Source organism: Bufo gargarizans, chromosome 9 (genome assembly GCF_014858855.1).
Source record: "Bufo gargarizans isolate SCDJY-AF-19 chromosome 9, ASM1485885v1, whole genome shotgun sequence".
NCBI lineage: Eukaryota > Metazoa > Chordata > Amphibia > Anura > Bufonidae > Bufo > Bufo gargarizans.
In genome coordinates, this window is record NC_058088.1 from 34791502 (window position 1) to 34812086 (window position 20585).

Below are 20585 nucleotides of genomic sequence, written 5' to 3' on the forward strand. Positions count from 1 at the left end.
GCACACAACAGTGTTTTTTAACTGTCAGTGGTTTTGCTTCAGTGGTCCGTGTCCGATTTTGCTTCAGTTGTGTTTCCTTGTGTCTTCCTATTTTTTTTGTCTGACAGGGGAAAAAAAAGGAAGGTTAATGAAAAGTGTGTAATTTTATTGCACCAAGGTCTTGTAGAAAAAAAACTGACACGGACACGGATGACATACCAGTTGTGCATCTGTTTTTTTTTTTTTAATGACCCATTGACTTGAATGGGTCCGTCCTCCGTTTTCCACTGACAAGAATAGGACAGGTTATATTTTTTTGACGGACTGGAATCACGGAGAAAAAACGAAGGACTATCAGTTTTATTTTTCACAGCTCTATAGAAATGAATGGGACCTCCGCTAAACTGAAAAATTACGGAACGGACGCAGATGCACACAACGGTCGTGTGCATGAGGCCTTAGTATCTGATTAGTGTAGGTTGTGTTCTCTTGTCCGAATGAACTGATAGGTCAATTTTGGGCACTGCTACTCCATTCATTTTCTGTGGGACCTGTGGAGATAAAGTACAGTACATGTTGAACCTGCGATCTATTCATATGTGGGAATTGGACCCTCATCCTGAAGATTGGTTAGGGTATGACTGCTGGAACCCCCACCTTTAAACTTGACACAACCAATTTCAAGGTGACACACATTTGATGAACGTTATCCTCCAGAGACAGTTTTGTAATTGTGCATATTCCTTCTCTCCTCACTGAGGGAAGGGGGGAGATGGGTCCTGTGTACCTGTGTATGGAGGGGTCAGAAGGAATAGCTGTCTGCCAGCAAGTATTCAGCCAAAGTTGTGCGGCCATCTTTAAACTCTGGACATCAAAGTTCTGCCAAAAGAGTTTAACCCTACTGCTGTGCTTGTATTATCTATGTGTCTTTCTCATTTTGGTTTGCATAGTGTTTCATTGTTAATAGCCTCTCATTTGGTGTACTGGTTATTTTTATGCATTTTCTTTTTATCTTACAGCTTCATTTTTATTTTGTCATGGATTATTTATTCTGTTCCTCACCTATTGGGTTTGAGTTCTGAGTTACCTTGTAAGTTGGATGTGACTCCTGTGTGGTCGGCACCATCACCTGTTGTATTACTTTGCACACTGAGCACTTATTTGCATGCAACAGATTTGTTTCAGACATTTCTGCAACTGCCCCATTCATCTGAATAAGTGCTTGCAGAAAACCTTGCACATTCTACAGAAACCACCCCATTCAGATGTATGGAACCTGCCCTTATCATTGCACATTCTGTGTGTCTGACACACAGGAATATATCTGCGGCAGTAGGTGTAACCGCACATGAAATTGTTCCTTTCTACTTCACCTTCTCAAAATACCATTATTTTGTTTGATTTTCAGATAGTGTCAGGTGCCTGTGATACATTTATATGTGATCTATTTTATCTACACCTCCTCTGTTGACTTGTGTTCCCATGGTAACAGACTGCAAGCTGTGTAGTCAGATCCTGCACTCATACATACCCCCTTCTATGTCCACACTTCTTAGCAACCCATAGTTGGTAGATTAGCAAAAGGCAGGGGGTAGAAAAATAGCAATGTAACTGCAGTATTAGACTTCATTCACACTTGCGTTTCTGTGATGAAATCTGTGATAATATGGTCAGTGATTCATCCATGAAGAATCCGTGTTTGGTCTTTTGTGTCTGTTTTTTGCTCTTCATGTGTTGCATAGCTTGCATAGCTGATTTTTAGAGCATCTCCTATATATGGTCCTTGAGACACGGTTAACGCCTGTGTTGGGAACGTTTTTTTTTTTTTTTTTTTTTTTTTTTTTTTTTTCACGGACCCATAGACTATAATAGGCGTGTGGGATCTGTAAACATGGACTAAAATAGGGCATGCTTCCGTGCTAAAACCACAGATTGAAGGACCATGCTAAAACACAGATGTATGAATATGCACATTAAAATGAATGGGTGTGTGCGCTGTCCGTGGAGAACACGGACAGCACACGTCTGTGAATCAGTGACTTATGAATAAGGCCTAAGGCTATTTTCAGACTCTCGTTTTGTGCGGATGCGTCATGGACGGATCCGTTCAAATACAACCGTCTGCATCCGTTCAGAACGGATCCATTTGTATTATCTGTAACATAGCCAAGACGGATCCGTCTTGAACACCATTCAAAGGCAATGGAGGACGGATCCGTTTTCTATTGTGCCAGTGAAAATGGATCCGTCCCCATTGACTTACATTGTGTGCCGTTTGGCTCAGTTTCATCAGACAGCAGCGTTTTGGTGTCCGTCTCCAAAGCGGAATGGAGACTGAACTGATGCGTTCTGAGCGGATCCTTTTCCATTCAGAAGGCATTAGAATGCAAACTGATCCGTTTTGGACCGCTTGTAAGAGCCCTGAATGGATTTCACAAACGGAAAGCCAAAACGCGAGTGTAAAAATAGACTTAGGCCTGATGCACACGGCTGTTGGGCGACCCGCAAACGGCGGGTCGGCAATCCATGGCTGCCAGCAGTGTGCACCACACCTCACGAATGTGGACCCATTCACTTGAATGGGTTCGCAATTCTGGAGATGCGGAACAGAGTCCCAGAACGGAACACCGGAAGCACTACGGATTGCGTCTGTGGTGTTTCTTGCCGTTGTTCCGCACCGCATAGAAATATGACATTTTATTTGTATTTTTTTTGCAGTGCGGACAGACCACTGACCCATTCAATTGCGGTCCCCAATGCACGAAACGGCCGCACAATGGCTGTGTGCGTGGCCTTAGATTTAATGGAGATTTTAAAATAGAGGCACATAAGCTGGCGGAGGAGCTGTAGACACTAGACAATAGAATCTGATAAAGACAGGCCATGCGCTATAGGAAATGTTGGATTTATGTTTCATTCTGTACAATTTTGCCATTCTACATGCACACACCTGTTACTGTCTGGAGCACTTGTGTGTGAGTTTAGTCACTGAGCGTGTGTTATTGCCTGTGATGTAAAGACTTGCATCAAGGCGTTTAGTGGCTGAATGGAGGGTTTGTCTGCCTCATTGTCTTCACTGATGTTTGTCACAATGGATTTCTTTCCTGCATTGCACTGTTTGTTGCCCGCTTTCAGAGATGGGGTAAAATGGTACTTTTTAAAAGAATACTGCTTTAACTGAACTAGTAGGCCCAAAGCCTGAGGCTGCAGGACTGCGAGATTCTGGTGACAACATTGTGATTTCAGTCAGGTCGTTCAGACCTAAGGAAGACTGAACTAACCCTAATGCAACTTATATCTACAACCTACCTGGTTTGAATCGTTATATAATTTTATAGCATGGTTTTAAAAAGTTGTATGTCAAGTTCAACCACAAGTTTCCACCATTGACCCAGGTGAAGGCAAAAAAAAACCTCATAAGACTTGAGCCCCGCTGATAATAGTATGGGGGGTGCCTCTCTGAGCACAATATGGCATTTAGATGTGGCCTGCAGGGGAGTTTCTTAGGATTGGATCCTACCACAATGATGGAGTGAATTGGGATGACCAGCAGCTCCAGGCACAGCGGTTTGTGCCTCCGTTGCACAGATCATGTCTAGAAAACTCTCCCATAGAAGCCAGTGGTCCCCTCCAGTCCTTTGTGTCTACAGCCATGGTGGCTACTATCAAAGAACTGAAAGTCCAACTTTTTTTTTTGTTAGGCCTAGTGACCAGTTCACAATTTTTATTTATTTTTGAATATATATGGTGATGTGGGAAAAAATCCTAAAACTTTATTCAAACAGTAGTTCACATTCCCTCTAAGGGTTTATTTATTTATTCCCGTAATGCACTTTTTATACTTGGATGGTGACGGGGGTTGTGCAGGTCCTAAAAACAATTTTCATTTATTCTGTTTATAGAAATAATAGAGGGGTCCTCATTTTTTGGTCAGAGTGGAGAACCCTGACGACCAATTGAATTAAATGAACATTGTGTTATTCTTAACTTCTCCTGTGGTGGCGCTGCTGAGGAATTGAACCCTTAGTGCAAGGTTTCCCCACAGGTTACAGCTGATTGGTGGAAGTGAAGTCATAGAGCGACAAAGGTCTACATGTAGCCTAATCTTTACTAATGATCCATAAATAAGCTCCAATATGCAGAGCCGTCACCCAATAAAACCAGCACAGTTTTTGTTTAGTTTTTTGTATGTAACGCCTAAATAAAAGAAAAGGACTGTACGCCCTTTTGTTACAGGTGTTAAATAATGTAACCCGTGGAGTTAGTTGTGCAGCACATATGGCAGGTACAGTAATCCATCGTGTTCACCCTCCTGGGATCAGAGACTTTAGATACCAGCAGAAGGGCTCAGAGGGTTCGTTGCCTCTCTCAGCCACCAGTGACAATTGGCTGGCATTGTGCTTCTGCTGACTGCATAAGCATGGTCTCTGCCTGCAATGCTTGTGGAATATTCCATGGAATGACCTCTTTTGTCTCTAGTTAAGCCCCGAGTGGAAACAAACACAGAATATGTAGGTTTTCAAAAGGAAATATGTAGTGGTTTGCTTTAATTGTGGTTTTCGAGGAATCGCACAAGTGTAGAAAAAAAAAATCCTAGTACAATAAAATTAGACATTCCTGTCTAATACTCGTAATGTAGTTTTTGAGTTTAAAGAGTTGCCCATTTTAGAAAAGATATTTTCAAATGCCCTTTTAATGACTAAATCAATTAATCAGACCAGAGACTGGTTACAAGGAGCGTGTCTCTCTCTGGAGGACCCAGCATGATTGTGCAGTACATACCGTGCTTTATTCAATTTAATTAGAACCATGTAATGCCTCATTTGTCCTGTGGTGGCACTGCAGGGGGATTAAACACTTCCTGACGATTGCCTTGCAGATCACAGCCGATCATAAGGTTACCATCAGTAGGACCCCCAGTGATCGGCTTCTTGTCAAGATGGAACTGTAAAAAGTTAATAACCATATCTCTGATACATAAAAAAAAAAACTGACAATAAAAATAATGTAACTTAACTGTTCAATTCTCTGATGATCAGCACAAATGTTCTGATTGTTCTCCACCAGTGTTTGCTTATGATGAGTTTGAGCGAAGTTATGAGAACTTCGATTTGGCTGCTTCGCCAATTTTTTTTGTAATTAGTGGAAGCAATGACTGGGAATGCCGATTGCGCCCCCTACCACCCTTTATTGAACCCCTCAGATGCTGCGTTCATCAAATCGCTACATCTGAGAATAATAGCGAGGGCCTTGAGGGGTTAAAAAAAATATTCCCTTTATCCATTTGAGAGTGAAATGGTTGCTGCTGCCATCTTGAATGAAGATCCCGCGTGAAATCTAGCATGGTGCGGGTCACTCTGGCCAACGTGGTGACGGCATGTCATGAGATTTCGCGTGGGATCATCAATCAACATGGCCGCGGCCTCTTTGCACTCAAATGGATGAATTTGTAATTTATTTAATTTATTTTTTTTCCATTTAAGGGAAAATTGATTCGTTACCACAAAGCACAAAGGAAATTTGGCTTTGCGGTGAATCGAATTTTACCTGAAATTTGTATCGAAGTCCACTTCAGATACTTTGATTCGCTCATCCCAACTTATGATCTCTCTGTGATGGAAACATGAATTCAGACACATGAATGCTGCATCCAGTCACTGGCCTCTGCGGTCGTGTGTCATACATAATGAGATCATGGCATGTGACCTCTGATTAGATGTGGTCTAGCATCTACTCTGGATCGACAGGGAACTAAACATTTGCACCTTTTTATTTATTTTTTACATTTTTTTTTTTGTTTTTTTTTGTTAGAGATCTGATAACCCCCCTTCCCATTGTCTAAAGCTAAAGAACCTATTGGACACTGTTGCAGGAACTGCACTGATGTCTCCTCATACCCAGCTCACCAAGATACCCAGATGTGACATCCAGATTGGTCATGTCTAGTGTTGAGCGAACTTGTGTTTTCAACTTCGGCGTACAAGGTTCAGGTTATCTAAGAGTTCCGTTTGGATTCCCCTACCACGGACCATAACTTATGCTCCGTGGTAGCACAATCCATAACGGAATTCTTAGATAACCCGAAACTTGAACGCCGAACTTGAGAGCACACGTTCGCTCATCCCTAGTCATGTATGATGTAGTCGAGGATCTTATAAAAAGCATTTTATGTGGCAGACCTACAAGGAAGCAGTCTTTCATTTAGTATACAATCTCTTTCCAGGTTCTTCCTTTTGCAGACTGTTGCTTTATGCGTACCCTGGTGATACTTATGCACATGGATATGCTTAATATACAGAGAGCGATATATGTAGGATGCAAAGATGTGTTCCGTTTGTATCCGAAAATTGCAACAGAGCAGAATGTCATTTGTAGATGTATTTACACTGTATACACACATATAATGAAGGTGGGTAGAGCTTTGTATGTACTAACATGCACATTGGGGCACTTCACAATTGTCTTCTTATAATGTCTTCTGCAAATTAAAGGCCGAATAATGGTCATTCTGGAGATTTTTGGCCTTGGGCTCTTATTCGCAGCAGAGCTTATTCAGATGCGATAAGTCATATAGAGGTTGACGTAATATCCATTAGCCCCCCCGAACGTGCTACACTGCCGTCCTCTTTGTGCTTAGAGTTCAGTCTTTTCATCCATTATTTCTTTCCCTGCAGCTTGTACAAGAGTTGAAAAGTAGTGACATTGCCAAAACCTTTCGGAAAGCAATCAACCGCAAACAGGGAATTTGTGCCATCGGAGGGACCTCAGAACTATCTAGTGAGGGCACCCAGCACTCCTATTCAGGTATGTTTGTGGAAAGATAATGGTCTGAATGGCAAGCAAAAAATCTCTCTTGGTGGCCGCTAAAATATTTGAAGACCAGGAACATTATTCATCTAATCTTTAAATGCTCAAGATGAACCCATCAGTCCATCCAAACCTTTAGGTAGACAATGCAGTGAAGATCAGTAGGTCAGTGTGCTTATTTATAAGGATGTATTTCAGAAATCCCTGATAAATAATTTCAGAAGTGTGTGCTGTCATTAGGTGGCCCAGCTTGACCACCAAATTTCTTGAGAGGTCAAATAGTGCAACCAGTTATGGATCTGGAGGGCTTGTACCGAAAGATCTGCACATTTTTAACCCCCTGCACTTCACTGGAATGCTTCCCAGCACTAAAGTGTGAATTTTGTTGCTTGTGTAACCTGTGCAAAATATATTGTATTGTGCAGAAATAAAGTATCACACATTTATTTTATTTATTTTTTGCCAGATCCCCACACATTGCAGGACCTGTGGAGGGAAGCATACTTACCTGCTCCTCGCTCTGTATTCCAACTCCTTTGGTCCCCTGCCGCTGCTGCCACCCTCTGCTCCCCGCCTGGTTGCTTCCTCTTTTACAGCGATCACATGGCAGTTTCGGCCAGTGACTGGCCACAGATGCGTCATGCCACTTGGTCATGTGATGCGTGGGGAACACATCACCGCTGTGGTCAGTCATTGGCTGCAGGAGGTTGGCCAGTGAGGCACAGGAAAGTATGCAGGGGGTGGAATTGGATTAAAGTCTGGTCGAAAGGCCCCTAAAGGTAGACAAGTCCCTTTTTAGGTCCAGTTTTAGGAGGAAACTGTATAACGCAGTGTATAAGTGCTTGCAATAAAGAAGTGATCATTAGATTGTAAGCCCCCACTCCCCAGTCTGTAACTCATCTTGTTCATGCTTAGTACCTGGCAGATCCTCCATCACCGCTTCAGTTCTCCCAGCCTGGGTTGGTTTACTTGGCTGCAGCGGTGATGTCACGTCGACAACAAATGTCCATTGGCAGCCAATCGCTGGCTTCTCTTGAACACCCCTGATGGCTGTGACTGGTTTCAGCCTTTCTGCAGCTCATTCAAGTGAGTGCGGCTGAGCTGTAATACAAATGACATCTGCTATCCTGAAGCCTACTAAGGGTTAAAAGCCTAACAGAGTTCCATATGTCAAGTTTTAGTCTCGGGAGAAATGAAGACTGCTATGGCAAAATATCGCTGTTAAAACAAATAATCAAAGTCTCCCCATGATGTTACTGCATCGCCGTCATGAGAGGTATAGAATTGCTTACCTGTCGGCCATTGGGGTCATTTTTTTTGTTGTTATTTTGGGCTTATGCAGAGCCCTTGTACATGGCGCATAGCCACGCTATACAAACTCTAGAAGAATGCTTCTAGAGGAGAATGGCTTCATGTGTATGGATGGTAGAGCCTGCCAGGATTTTTATTTATTTTTATGTATGAATCCAATGGAAGGGAACCGAAAAACTTTCTGTACGCTTCTTGACAGTTGTGGCCTCGTGTACCTCGATCCAGCACTGAGGCTTTGAGAAATGTTTTTCTTCAGTTAGGTAGAAACTAAAGGCAGAGACTTTCCATTACAGAGAGAGATTATCCCATGTATATAGTCATACCATGTATGCGTTACTGTTAAATATAGTTGCTCACAAGCTTGTTGTTTGTTTGTTTTTAAAGAGGAGGAAAAGTATGCCTTTGTCAACTGGATAAATAAGGCATTGGAGAGCGATCCAGACACCAAGCATGTGCTCCCCATGAATCCAAATACCAATGACTTATTCCGGGCTGTAGGAGATGGCATTGTGCTGTGGTAAGTGGCGATGAAGACCCGACCACTGGGACACTCGTTGCTATAGAGAACAGGCGTGCCTTCTGGCTCATTCTGTTTCACAAATAGACTATATTGGAGGGTGACGGCGTGCATTGTTGTCATCTCCTCATATTTATGCAATACAACAGCGACATAACACCCGCATTGGTGAGATGTCGTCAAACAGGTTTTCAAAGCAGTTGATCCATTCCATAGATATAGTTTTCCTTCAGCAAACAAACATGAATACTTTTTTGACTGCCTGATATTCTTAAGATTAGAAACCATACTACAGCTCACAATAGTATAAACAGCAAAAGGAGTAATAATTTCCCAATCTCTAGCCACTCCCTTGTTGACACTTCCCCATTTCTTCAACTGTCTCTATTTGCAGAGCTCCAGTGATGACACCACAGAAGTCACGACTTCAGCCAGTCAATAGCTGTAGCAATAACGTGTTGCCCCCACTAAGGTCACCTATTCAGCCAATTACTGGCTGTAGAAGTAATGTATTGCCACTTCTGAGGCCACCACTTATGGTCAATCACTGGCCATAGAAGTAACTTATTGACACCACTGAGTGCACTGGTCACCTATGCAGCCATTTACTGGTTGTAGAAGTAACGTATTGACACCCTTGAGATCGCCATAATTGCAAATCACTGGCTGTAGAACTAACATATTAACACCCCTGAGGTCACCACTGTGGCCAATCACTGGCTTTACAAGTAACGTATTGAAACCCCTCAGAACACCACTATGGCCAGTCACTGGCTGTAGCAGTAACGTATTTCCCCCACTGAGGTCATCAATCACCTATTCAGCCAATTACTGGCTGTAGAAGTAACGTATTGACACTTCTCAGGTCACCACTATGGCTAATCACTTGGTGTAGAAGCAACGTATTGACACCCTGGAGGTCACCACTATGGCCAGTCATTGGTTATAGAAGTAATGTATTGACCCCCTGAGGTCACCACTATAGGCAATCACTGGTTGTAGCGGTAACTTCTTAACACCACAGAGGTCATCACTACATCCAGTGATTGATGTGTAGTGTCAACACGACATTGCTGGAGTTTGGTGAACAGATAAACAGGTGGTGGTGGTGGTGGGTCGGTTCAGGGAATAATTAGAAAGGGATCGGTATTGTAATGGGATAAAATAACAGAGTAAGCTGTAATAAAGGAATTTTACTGTACAACTAGTTGATATGAACGAGCAGGTCACCACTGTCTTTATAGGCCGGCTCATCTGACCTGTATTCCATATTGAAAACCAGTTTTAGCCCGTAGGTGGACACATCCTGGTGTCTCTCACAGTTCTAAGGTTTTGTATTGTAATTATGAATGTTCTTTATTCGCAGTAAAATGATTAACCTCTCTGTACCTGACACAATTGATGAAAGGGCAATAAACAAGAAGAAGCTGACTCCCTTCACTATCCAGGTGAGTCACAAAGAGGATTTAATGTGTGCACCCTAGCCCTGGCAACTTAGGGAAGGTGTGCTTCATAATGTTTTGGAAATGTATGTGTCACACACTGAGTCAGCTTCCCCGACTCACAAGGTCCTAATCTTCCAGCCATTTCCACACTGTAGCATAAATCAATGTGTTCAACATAAAATATGTATACCTCTACTGTAGAATGTTTTGTATTTCAGTAGGACTGTCTATATGCTGCCTTTTTTTTTTTTTTTTTTTACTGTACATTGAATTGTATGCTTGAGTAACATTGTGAATGAAAGGCTGTCGTTGGGCAGGCAAGCTGCTGAGCATGGACATATAATTAAAGGGTTTTTCCAGGACTCCTGTATTGATGACCTGTTCTCAAGACAGGTCATCCATATCTGATTGGTGGGGGTCCAACACCTGGCACCCCCTCCGATCAGCTTTTTGAAGAGGCAGCTGTTCCAATAAGGACAGCGCCACCCATAGTATACCATCCGTGCTTGGTATTGCAGCCCAGGCCCATTCACTGCACATAGGCCATGTGACCGATGAACGTGATGCTAGAAAGAGGCCACAGTGCTCACCACTTCAAAGAGCTGATTGACATGACTCCCACTGATCAGAGATTGATGACCTGTCTTGAGACTAGATTAAAATATTTTAATCCCAGAAAGAACCTTTAAATGATCAAATTCTGTTGTCCCGCTGCTGCCACTAGGGGGAGCTTAGTGCATACAGTTTTAATATTGAGTGGTGTCTATAGGCAGCATTTTAGTGAAGGGGTTTTCGAGCACTGACATATTGATGACCTATCTGTAGGATGGGTATCATTAGCAGATCGGTGGGGGCCCGACACTAGGCGCCCCCCACAGATCATCTGTTAGCAGCAGTCGTTGTTATCAATGTACAAAGCTCTGTACACTGTGTAGTGTCCGTTCTTAGGTACTGCAACTCAGTTCTAATTAAAGTGAATGGGAGGTATTTAAAAAAAAAAAAAAAAAAAAATTCCAACCCCTCTTAAGAATATGGAATAGTATCGGAGGAATGTATTTTGGGAATTCCTCTCTTTTTTTTTTTTTTTTTTTTTATGCTGACAATATCTCCTGTTTTTAGGAAAATCTGAACTTGGCGCTAAACTCTGCCTCTGCTATTGGCTGCCATGTAGTTAACATTGGCGCAGAAGATCTTAAGGCTGGAAAACCTCATCTGGTGTTGGGGCTCCTGTGGCAGATTATAAAGATTGGTTTGTTTGCAGATATTGAACTCAGCAGGAATGAAGGTAAGAAATGTTGACTATAAGTATATATACACTTTTTTTTGTTTTTTAAAGCAAATATTTATTGCATTTAATCATCTAAATTCGCTAGAAGCTAGGGACATTAATTCACCCCACTCCAAGCAAATCAATATCTAATCATCTAGGTGGTGATGGCTCAAACTGCTCCTCTCCTGCTAAAACGGGTATTTCTTGTATAGTGAAGGCTAAGGACACCTTTAGGGCAGTTTTTTATGATTTTATTTTAGGGTACTTTCACACTTGCGTTGTGAAAATCCGGCAGGCGGTTCCGTCGCCGGAACTGCCACCCGGATCCGGAAATCCATGTGCAAATGGATAGCATTTGTAGACGGATCCAGATGCGGATCAATCTAACAAATGCATTGAAACACCTGATCCGTCTCTCTGGCGTCATCTGGAAAACTGATCCCGTATTTATTTTATTTATATTTTTTGCATTTTTAAAGGTCTGCGCATGTGCAGACCAGAACACTGGATCCGTTTTGCCGGATTAATGCATTTCAATGGAAAATAATGCCGGAACCAGCATGTGTTCCGGAATTTTGATAGGAGTGCCAGGGCTTTCTGAAACTGATTATCGTCAGGGGTTCCGGGTGTTGGACCCCCACCGATCAGATGCTGATGACCTTCAGTTACAAAGGGTCAGATAACCCTTTGGCCTCTTTCACACGGGCGTGAGTTTTTTTGACCGGATAAGAGCCGGGTGCGTTGCGGGAAAATGCGCGATTTTTTCTGCGCAAGTGCAAAACATTGTCATGCGTTGCACTCGCGTGAGAAAAATCGCGCATGTTTGGTACCCAAACCCGAACTTCTTCATAGAAGTTCGGGCTTGGGATTGATGTTCTGAAGATTGTATTATTTTCCCTTATAACAGGACCTGGGATGAGCTACTCCATTAAATAGAGCTTAAGGACCTTCGATGACGTCACTCCGGTCATCACATGATCTTTTACCATGGTGAATCACCATGGTAAAAGATCATGTGACGTACCATGTGATGACCGGAGTGACGTCATCGAAGGTCCTTAAGCTCTATTTAATGGAGTAGCTCACCCCAGGTCCTGTTCAGCAGAGCAGCGGAGACACAAGGAGATGCCGGCTTCGCGAGCAAGTGGACTAAGGTGAGTTAAATTTTTTTTTATTTTTTTTTAACCCCTCTAGCGCTGGTTTACTATCCATTCTGTATTCAGAATGCTATTATTTTCCCTTATAACCATGTTATAAGGGAAAATAATAATGATCGGGTCTCCATCCCGATGGTCTCCTAGCAACCATGCGTGCAAATCGCACGGCATCCGTACTTGCTTGCGGATGCCATCCGATTTTCACACACCCCATTCACTTCTATGGGGCCTGCGTCACGTCAAAATCGGAAAATATAGAGCATGCTGCGATTTCAACTGAACGCACAAGTGATGCGTTAAAAACATCGCTCATGTGCACAGCCCCATAGAAATGAATGGGTCAGGATTTAGTGCGGGTGCCATACGTTCGCTGCACGGATAGCACCCGCACGGAAAACTCGCCCGTGTGAAAGGGGCCTTTCTCTTTAAATGAGTGTTTATGAAGTCAGGAGATCAGAGACAGGGCTTCAAATGGGCTGTCAGCTGACAGAACTCAGGAGGGACAAAAACTGCAGACATTTTTAACAAAGCCCAAATGAAAAAATTATTAGCCCAAAATGCGTAAAATGCAATCATAAAAAATGTGTCTGAGGGGTGTCCATAGCCTTTAAGTAATTTAAGATTGATATAATAAAATAAAGTAATGTCGCACTAGAATGAGGGGGGGAACCACCAGAGGTGCTCCCACTAACAGACAACACCCAGTCTGAAAAAGTGGAATAAATATAAAGTAGAAGTGGGGCACTCTCTTAAGTAAAGGGATCTTTATTGTAATAATATATAATTAAAATTGCAGTAGGGTTAATATAACAATAGATAAGCAATAAAAAATGATATTCAATAAAATGATACAAGTAGCAAGTGAAATTACAGTCCTATTAAAATTGTATTAAATAACGACATAAGTTGATCCCAAAATGAATAGATTAATAAATAAGTTAATCCATAAATTAATCCTTTGTTTTCCACTCTGGTAATGGTTTATGCATATGACAAGTCAATTGATATTGTAATTTGTTTGGATATCAAAGTTTCCAGATATATCAGTCTCTTCATATACTTCAGTCTATGACTGAATGCAAAGTTCTCCTGATAGGAAATAGTCACCTGCACTTCAAAGAATCTGCAACGTTGTGTGCATAAGGTAACAAAAATTCAAGATGATGTAGCTGTTCGCTTGTTACGAATAATGTTAAGAAACTACTGATGCGTACAGCGGCGTCCCGCTGTAATGTTTCAATAAGCGATCGCTAAATTCAGTATAATCTTACCCGGAGGTTTGCTGGACAGTGAGCCCTCGACTCGGCACGTTTGGTTGATATAGTCCCGGTCTCAAGGGTTACTGCTTGGATTCAAAACTTGGCGCCACTTGGATTTGTTTGGTCCACGTGTTTCTGGCGTCTCTGATGTCGCAGTTAGTAGGTTTTGAAGAAAATCTTTTCCATAAAGCAGTGTCCAAATCTCCGGAGTTATACAGGCCTTGTTTCCTTTAGGGGGGAACTTGTACCAGACGCGTTTCGGGGATTTATAGTATTGACCCCTGAGGAAGGGGTCAATACTATAAATCCCCGAAACGCGTCTGGTACAAGTTCCCCCCTAAAGGAAACAAGGCCTGTATAACTCCGGAGATTTGGACACTGCTTTATGGAAAAGATTTTCTTCAAAACCTACTAACTGCGACATCAGAGACGCCAGAAACACGTGGACCAAACAAATCCAAGTGGCGCCAAGTTTTGAATCCAAGCAGTAACCCTTGAGACCGGGACTATATCAACCAAACGTGCCGAGTCGAGGGCTCACTGTCCAGCAAACCTCCGGGTAAGATTATACTGAATTTAGCGATCGCTTATTGAAACATTACAGCGGGACGCCGCTGTACGCATCAGTAGTTTCTTAACATTATTCGTAACAAGCGAACAGCTACATCATCTTGAATTTTTGTTACCTTATGCACACAACGTTGCAGATTCTTTGAAGTGCAGGTGACTATTTCCTATCAGGAGAACTTTGCATTCAGTCATAGACTGAAGTATATGAAGAGACTGATATATCTGGAAACTTTGATATCCAAACAAATTACAATATCAATTGACTTGTCATATGCATAAACCATTACCAGAGTGGAAAACAAAGGATTAATTTATGGATTAACTTATTTATTAATCTATTCATTTTGGGATCAACTTATGTCGTTATTTAATACAATTTTAATAGGACTGTAATTTCACTTGCTACTTGTATCATTTTATTGAATATCATTTTTTATTGCTTATCTATTGTTATATTAACCCTACTGCAATTTTAATTATATATTATTACAATAAAGATCCCTTTACTTAAGAGAGTGCCCCACTTCTACTTTATAATTTAAGATTGAGTCGTTTCCTTATGGTGTATATTTCTAACATGTTCCATGATGCAGACCCGCATGTGTCCCGTTTTCTGTTATTGCCCTTGAGCGGTCCTTGGTAAATGTGCTTCTTCTGTGACTTTAAATGGTCGGATCTTAACAAGAAACATAAAAAAAACAAAAAAAACTTGACAGCTCCATTCATCTCCAGCTTTGATTGATGTCTTCCAGCCTTGGCTGCATTACTTCGTGATGGAGAAACGCTGGAAGATCTGATGAAATTGTCCCCAGAAGAGTTGCTCCTGAGATGGGCCAACTTCCATCTGGAGAACGCTGGCTGGCAGAAAATCAATAACTTCAGCTCCGATATTAAGGTACCAATAAATGGCGACATTGATAAGTGACACAACATAAAGGATGATGTCTCTTTAATAATGTATCATGTGTTCTCGTTCTGTCTCCTGGGGAAAGTCGGCATTACACAAGCTCGTTAATGCAGCCTCATTTACAGATTTTTCGTTCATGTTGTGTCTTTCAGCCAAGGCCTCTAAGTTTATACTCCCGTTCTCAGCATTGCTTTTTAACCCCTTACCACTGCCGGCAGTTTTGAACTTTGATGTGGCTATTGCTTTCATCTTTCCTTCTCACCTTCTAGCCTTAACTTTTTTTTTTTTTTTTTTTTTATGTTATCATAACCATATGAGGGCTGGTTTCTTGTGCTATTTTTGAGATTTATTTTTTAATGGCACTATTTTGGTGTACAGTACATATAACTGATTACCGCTAGTTGTACACTAGCGTTAAAGATTTAGCTGGCTGTTGCGGCAGGGAACAGCTTGCTGGATCTCTGCGCACTCTGGCATTGCCGGAGGCTTGAGAGGCTCCGTCCGGCCCCATACACTATAATGGGGTGCAGCGGTTCTCTTCTGGCCTATTCTCAGCATATTTGCCAGAATGCGGCAGGATCTCCGCCAGTCCCTATTATAGTGGATGGTGTTGGACGGAGCCTTACAAACCTCCAGCAATGCCATAGTGCACAGAGATCTGCAAGCTGGATCTCTAACGCTAGCGTGCAACTAACCCAACTTCTGCAAATACTTTTCAGCAATTGTTTTTATGGCATTCACCATGCGATATAATTGATATGTTAACTTTATTCTGCTAGTCGATGCGATAGGTCCTCCATCTAACAATTATCCCCTAACACTGGGATGCCCACTGATCATGAGAATTAGAGATGAGCGAATTTCAGGTTATGAAATTCGTTCACGCTTCGTTTACCGGTAAAAGGTGAATTGCGTTATGGATTCGTTACCACCGACCATAACGCAATTATGACTTTAGAGGCATTCCGTTAATTATTCCGTCATACTAGAAGTCTATGGGCTGCAAAACGGATCTGCCCTGTTTCCGTTATGGAGGAGTGGACTCCCCTGCATAACGGAAACGGGACGGATCCGTTTTGCAGTCCATGGACTTCTATTATGACGGAATTCATTATGCATTCCGTAATAGATTTGCGTTATAGTCCGTGGTAACGGAATCCATAACTCAATTCACCTTTTACCAGTAAACGAAGTGTGAACGAATTTCATGACCTGAAATTCGCCCCCTGAAATGAAAATGCTCCAATATTGCAAAAAGTGCCCGTAAGCACAAACACTTCCTTTTATTAATATCTTAAAGGCTACGGACATTTTTTTATAGTTACATTGTACTCATTTTGAGGTAAAAATCTTTATTTTTTTTTCAGTTGGTCCTTATTAAAAATGTTCAGCCCCTTTCTCTGTTCAGTGTTGAGATTCTCTAGTAGCAAGCTGTCTGTTTACATTGTGTTTCATCAGAGAACTCGGCTGACTGCTTATGTGAAGCATTATTCTCATAACACTCATTATAGTGCAATTCTTATCAAATTGATAAGAATATGGCTTAAATAAGTGTTTATGAGCTGTCAGGAGTTCAGAGATTATGAGTACAGTAGCCATCAGATGACATCTCCAAGTAAAAGTAAGATGCTCACAGCTATGTAGACTAAATCTTAACCCTTTATGACAAAAACAGCTGAAAATCTTTAATAAAGACCAACTGAAAAAAGTACCAGTCACGCAGCCAGAAAAACTGTTATCCCTTTGTGACAGAACAGATCAATATTTTTTATAAAGGCCAATTAAAAAAATGATTTTTAGCCCAAAATTACTAAAATGCAATCATAAAAAATTTGCTCCCAATGGTGTTCATAGCTTTTAAGTAAAGTTCCACCTTTTTAAGCAATTTTTAATAATCCTTGATCTGATTACTGTACCTGATGATATAGGGCAGTCTGCAGTCCATGTGCAGACATGGAGATTTTACAATCCAGGTTATTAGGAGAACATTGACCACTAATGGGAGTGCTTCTGGTTATTACATGATAAGTGCTATATAATAGAGATTAACAGAAGTAGAAGAGTGGATTGGTGGAGAATCTCGTGAAGTTTACATCTCAAACCTTTGAAGATGCCTCATTTCTGCTATTCTGACATTAAATCCTCTTTAAAGGGGTTGTGCAACCTGTTTATATTGATGACCTATTCTCAACACCCTACACCCCTGCTGATGCGAGCACTCCATGTGAGCACTGTGATCTCTTCATTACATTACTATTAGTCTCCCCTGTAGTGGTGGCACAGTGTCATTACAAGTGAATTAAGTGAGTACTCGTCATTGCACTGCACCTCCGAGACGACCGGCAGTGTAATGTAATGTCCATGTGAGCGCCGCGTCCTCTTCTAACAGCTGATCGGCAAGGGTTACCGGGAGTCCACCTACCTCCGATCAGATATTGATAACCTATCCTTAGGCTAGGTCATCAATACAAAGAGGCTGCAAAACCCCTTTAAGGTGCTTGTATGTGTTGACTTAGCTTCTAGACGCTCAGATTTCCTGTGTTAATGCTGGCATGACTGCTATGCACTGGTGATTGCGGTTTTCTTGATGTTCTCTAATTAATTCCGCCTGTCTCTCCCTGAATGCTTCATATGGATTCTCGCGTCTGTCTCTTCTGCTCCTCTCTCTTCAGCTCACTGACTTTGGTAACTCTGTAAAGGTACATTTTAAACCCTATGTATATGATTGATAGAGAGGAGCTCATATGGTGCGCCAGAAACACATAGGGGCCCGACCTAGGCTTACATAGATGTAAAATGTGCACTCGGTTCCCCTTCAGGTTTTGTAGAGTTTGAAGTCAACAATGAACTTGTGGGGTCGCTAACGTGAAGTCTGATGTAATGGTGATGGGTGGAAGGCGTTAGCGGCAGTCTCCATTTTAGTAATGAGTTTGATAATTAAGATGGTAAGATTATCGCCCCATAGCCATGAATGAGTGCCAGGCGGCTAAAATTGGCTTCTGGCATTATTATTTCTGCACATACGCACATTCCACAGAATTTTGTGCCCTCAATTTTTTTTAAGCAAAGGAAATCAGTCCCTTATGCCACTTCGCATGCAATGCTACTAGAAAAGAAAACCGCCATAATATGCAATATTTTTCTCCATATAAAATCGGACACACGGAGGTACCGTTTTTCATGCCTGCATTGTCTCACTACAGTTCAGGTGAATGGGACCAAGTTGCAATACCAGGCACAGTCTCTACTAAACGTACGGAGCTGTGCCTGCTACATCTTCCAGGGGGCCGCAGCGTACATCAGAGCGCCCCCCTCAGCGAATCAGGCTCCCACCTATCAAATATTGATGGCTAATCCTAATTTTAAAGTCCCAGATAAACCTTTTAATTATGCAGGCGGAGAAGGTGTTATGTGTTTTTTTTTTTCTCATCGTATTCTTTATTAAATTGTGGATTTTTAAAATGACTGAGAATTTTTTTTTTTGCAGGACTCAAGAGCCTATTTCCATCTGCTCAACCAAATTGCACCCAAAGGGCAGAAGGAAGGTGAAGAGAGAATTGATATTAACATGTCTGGATTCAGTGTAAGTTTGCTCCTGCAGCGTTACGCAGCACATGCTGGGGGATGCTTTATTATTAATCATCTTAGGCCTCCGAGTCAACTTTCACTATGAAAAATCCTTTAAAAGGGTTATCCCATAATTAGACAGCTCTTTCTTACATGGCTAGAACCAGCCCTGTACCTCACATGGATGCAGAGATCTCCCCATTCATTGCTCTGCTAGATTTATTTCAAGCTGGTAGCTCAAGGGGAGTGTCCTTTCTGCTGTAGCTAAGGGGGCGTGTTATTTCTGCTGCAGCTCTCTACCTATCACCGCTCAGGAGGCAGTTGAAGGATGAAACTGAGGATGTGCGGCCATCTCAGTGAGCAGGACAAAGAAATAAGAAAAAAATAAACAGCAGGTGGCGCCATACAGATACATTTTATTGAATAACTCAAGGTCTATACTAAATTTTTAATTACATAGAATAGATCCAGGTGCAGGTTTGAAAACTGTAGAATATTTTTTTCTGGGATAACCCCTTTAATGTATTTTAACCTAACTCCTGTCTGGAAACATGTGATTTCTGAATTGTTCCTAATGTCATATCCGTGTCGCTGAAATCCCTCTTTGTCAGCATCAAAAGCACTGAATAGTTTTTGCAGACTCCACTCTAAGGGATGCATTTATCATAACTCTTGGTCTGCAGGGCAGTGACTCATATAGCTGGCTTCTTCTCTAGTACTCCTGGAGTGGGAGCTTGTTAGTGGTCAGTAGATATGCCGGATAGTAATCGCCTTCTGGGCATGGCAGGAAATATACTCATCGGATAGGAATAGCTTACTTTGAAAACAATACCCATTTTGGGGCCAGACATGTAAAATGCAAAAAAAGGTCGATTCTATTGTAGTACTTCCTGCAAAGTAGAGAAATCACCAGTGAACAAATTCAACAATTTCTTTGTTAAAGGGGACATTCCCCCCCAAAAAAAGAAAAGAAACCACATACTTGCTCAGCTGATCATCTGCAGATCCAGAAATGTAGATGTCGGTCATGGATGGCCACACGTGCAGTGTTACATGACGCCAATACTAACGAATGGTACATGGCTGTGCAAGTCCACTTATCGGCTCAGCCCTAGCTAATAGGGGCAGGCACTCTCTCTATAACATAAGTGTCATAATAGGGCATCTGGATCTTCTTCACACAAAACTCCTTTCCACCAGTTTCGTGGAAAGCAGGCGAAGGGTACTTTCACACTAGCGGTTTTCTTTTCGAGTATTGAGTTCCGTCCTCGGGGCTCAATACTGGAAAAAAACTGATCAGTTTTATCCTAATGCATTCTGAATGGAGAGCATTCCGTTCAGGATGCATCAGTTCAGTCCCTCTTACGTTTTTTGGCCAGAGAAAATACCGCAGCATGCTGTATTTTTCTCTCTGGCCAAAAATCCTGAACACTTGCCGGAATGCCGGATCCGGCATTCATTTCCAAATGTATTGGAGCTGGCATTTAAAATTGACACATTGACTAATCCATTTTTCCGGTCCGTGCATGCGCAGACCTTTAAATCTGTGAAAAAAATAAATATCGGATCAGTTTTTCCGCATGACACCGGAGAAACAGATCTGGTATTTCAATGCATTTATCAGATGGATCCGCATCCAGATCCGTCTGACAAGTGACATCCGTTTCCACCCGTATTGCCGGATCCTGCCTGCCAGAATTCTCTGCCACAAGTGTGAAAGTACCCAAACCAACAAGGGTTGTTACCCGTTCATCTTTCGTAGAGTTCTGATCGACAAGCCTTGTTACACAGTGCTG

The 20585-nt window shown here is 41.9% G+C and overlaps 1 protein-coding gene across 1 annotated transcript in view; it reads left to right on the top strand.

The window, feature by feature from the left end:
* The window catches only part of LOC122946017 (plastin-3), a 53924-nt gene that overhangs the window by 19077 nt on the left and 14262 nt on the right, over positions 1–20585 (top strand). Inside the window, exons 5-10 of the mRNA XM_044305297.1 lie at positions 6654–6783; positions 8482–8614; positions 9981–10062; positions 11179–11344; positions 15068–15210; positions 18710–18805. Of these exons, the coding sequence (XP_044161232.1) occupies positions 6654–6783; positions 8482–8614; positions 9981–10062; positions 11179–11344; positions 15068–15210; positions 18710–18805 (750 nt within the window). The remainder of the gene's footprint in view (positions 1–6653; positions 6784–8481; positions 8615–9980; positions 10063–11178; positions 11345–15067; positions 15211–18709; positions 18806–20585) is intronic.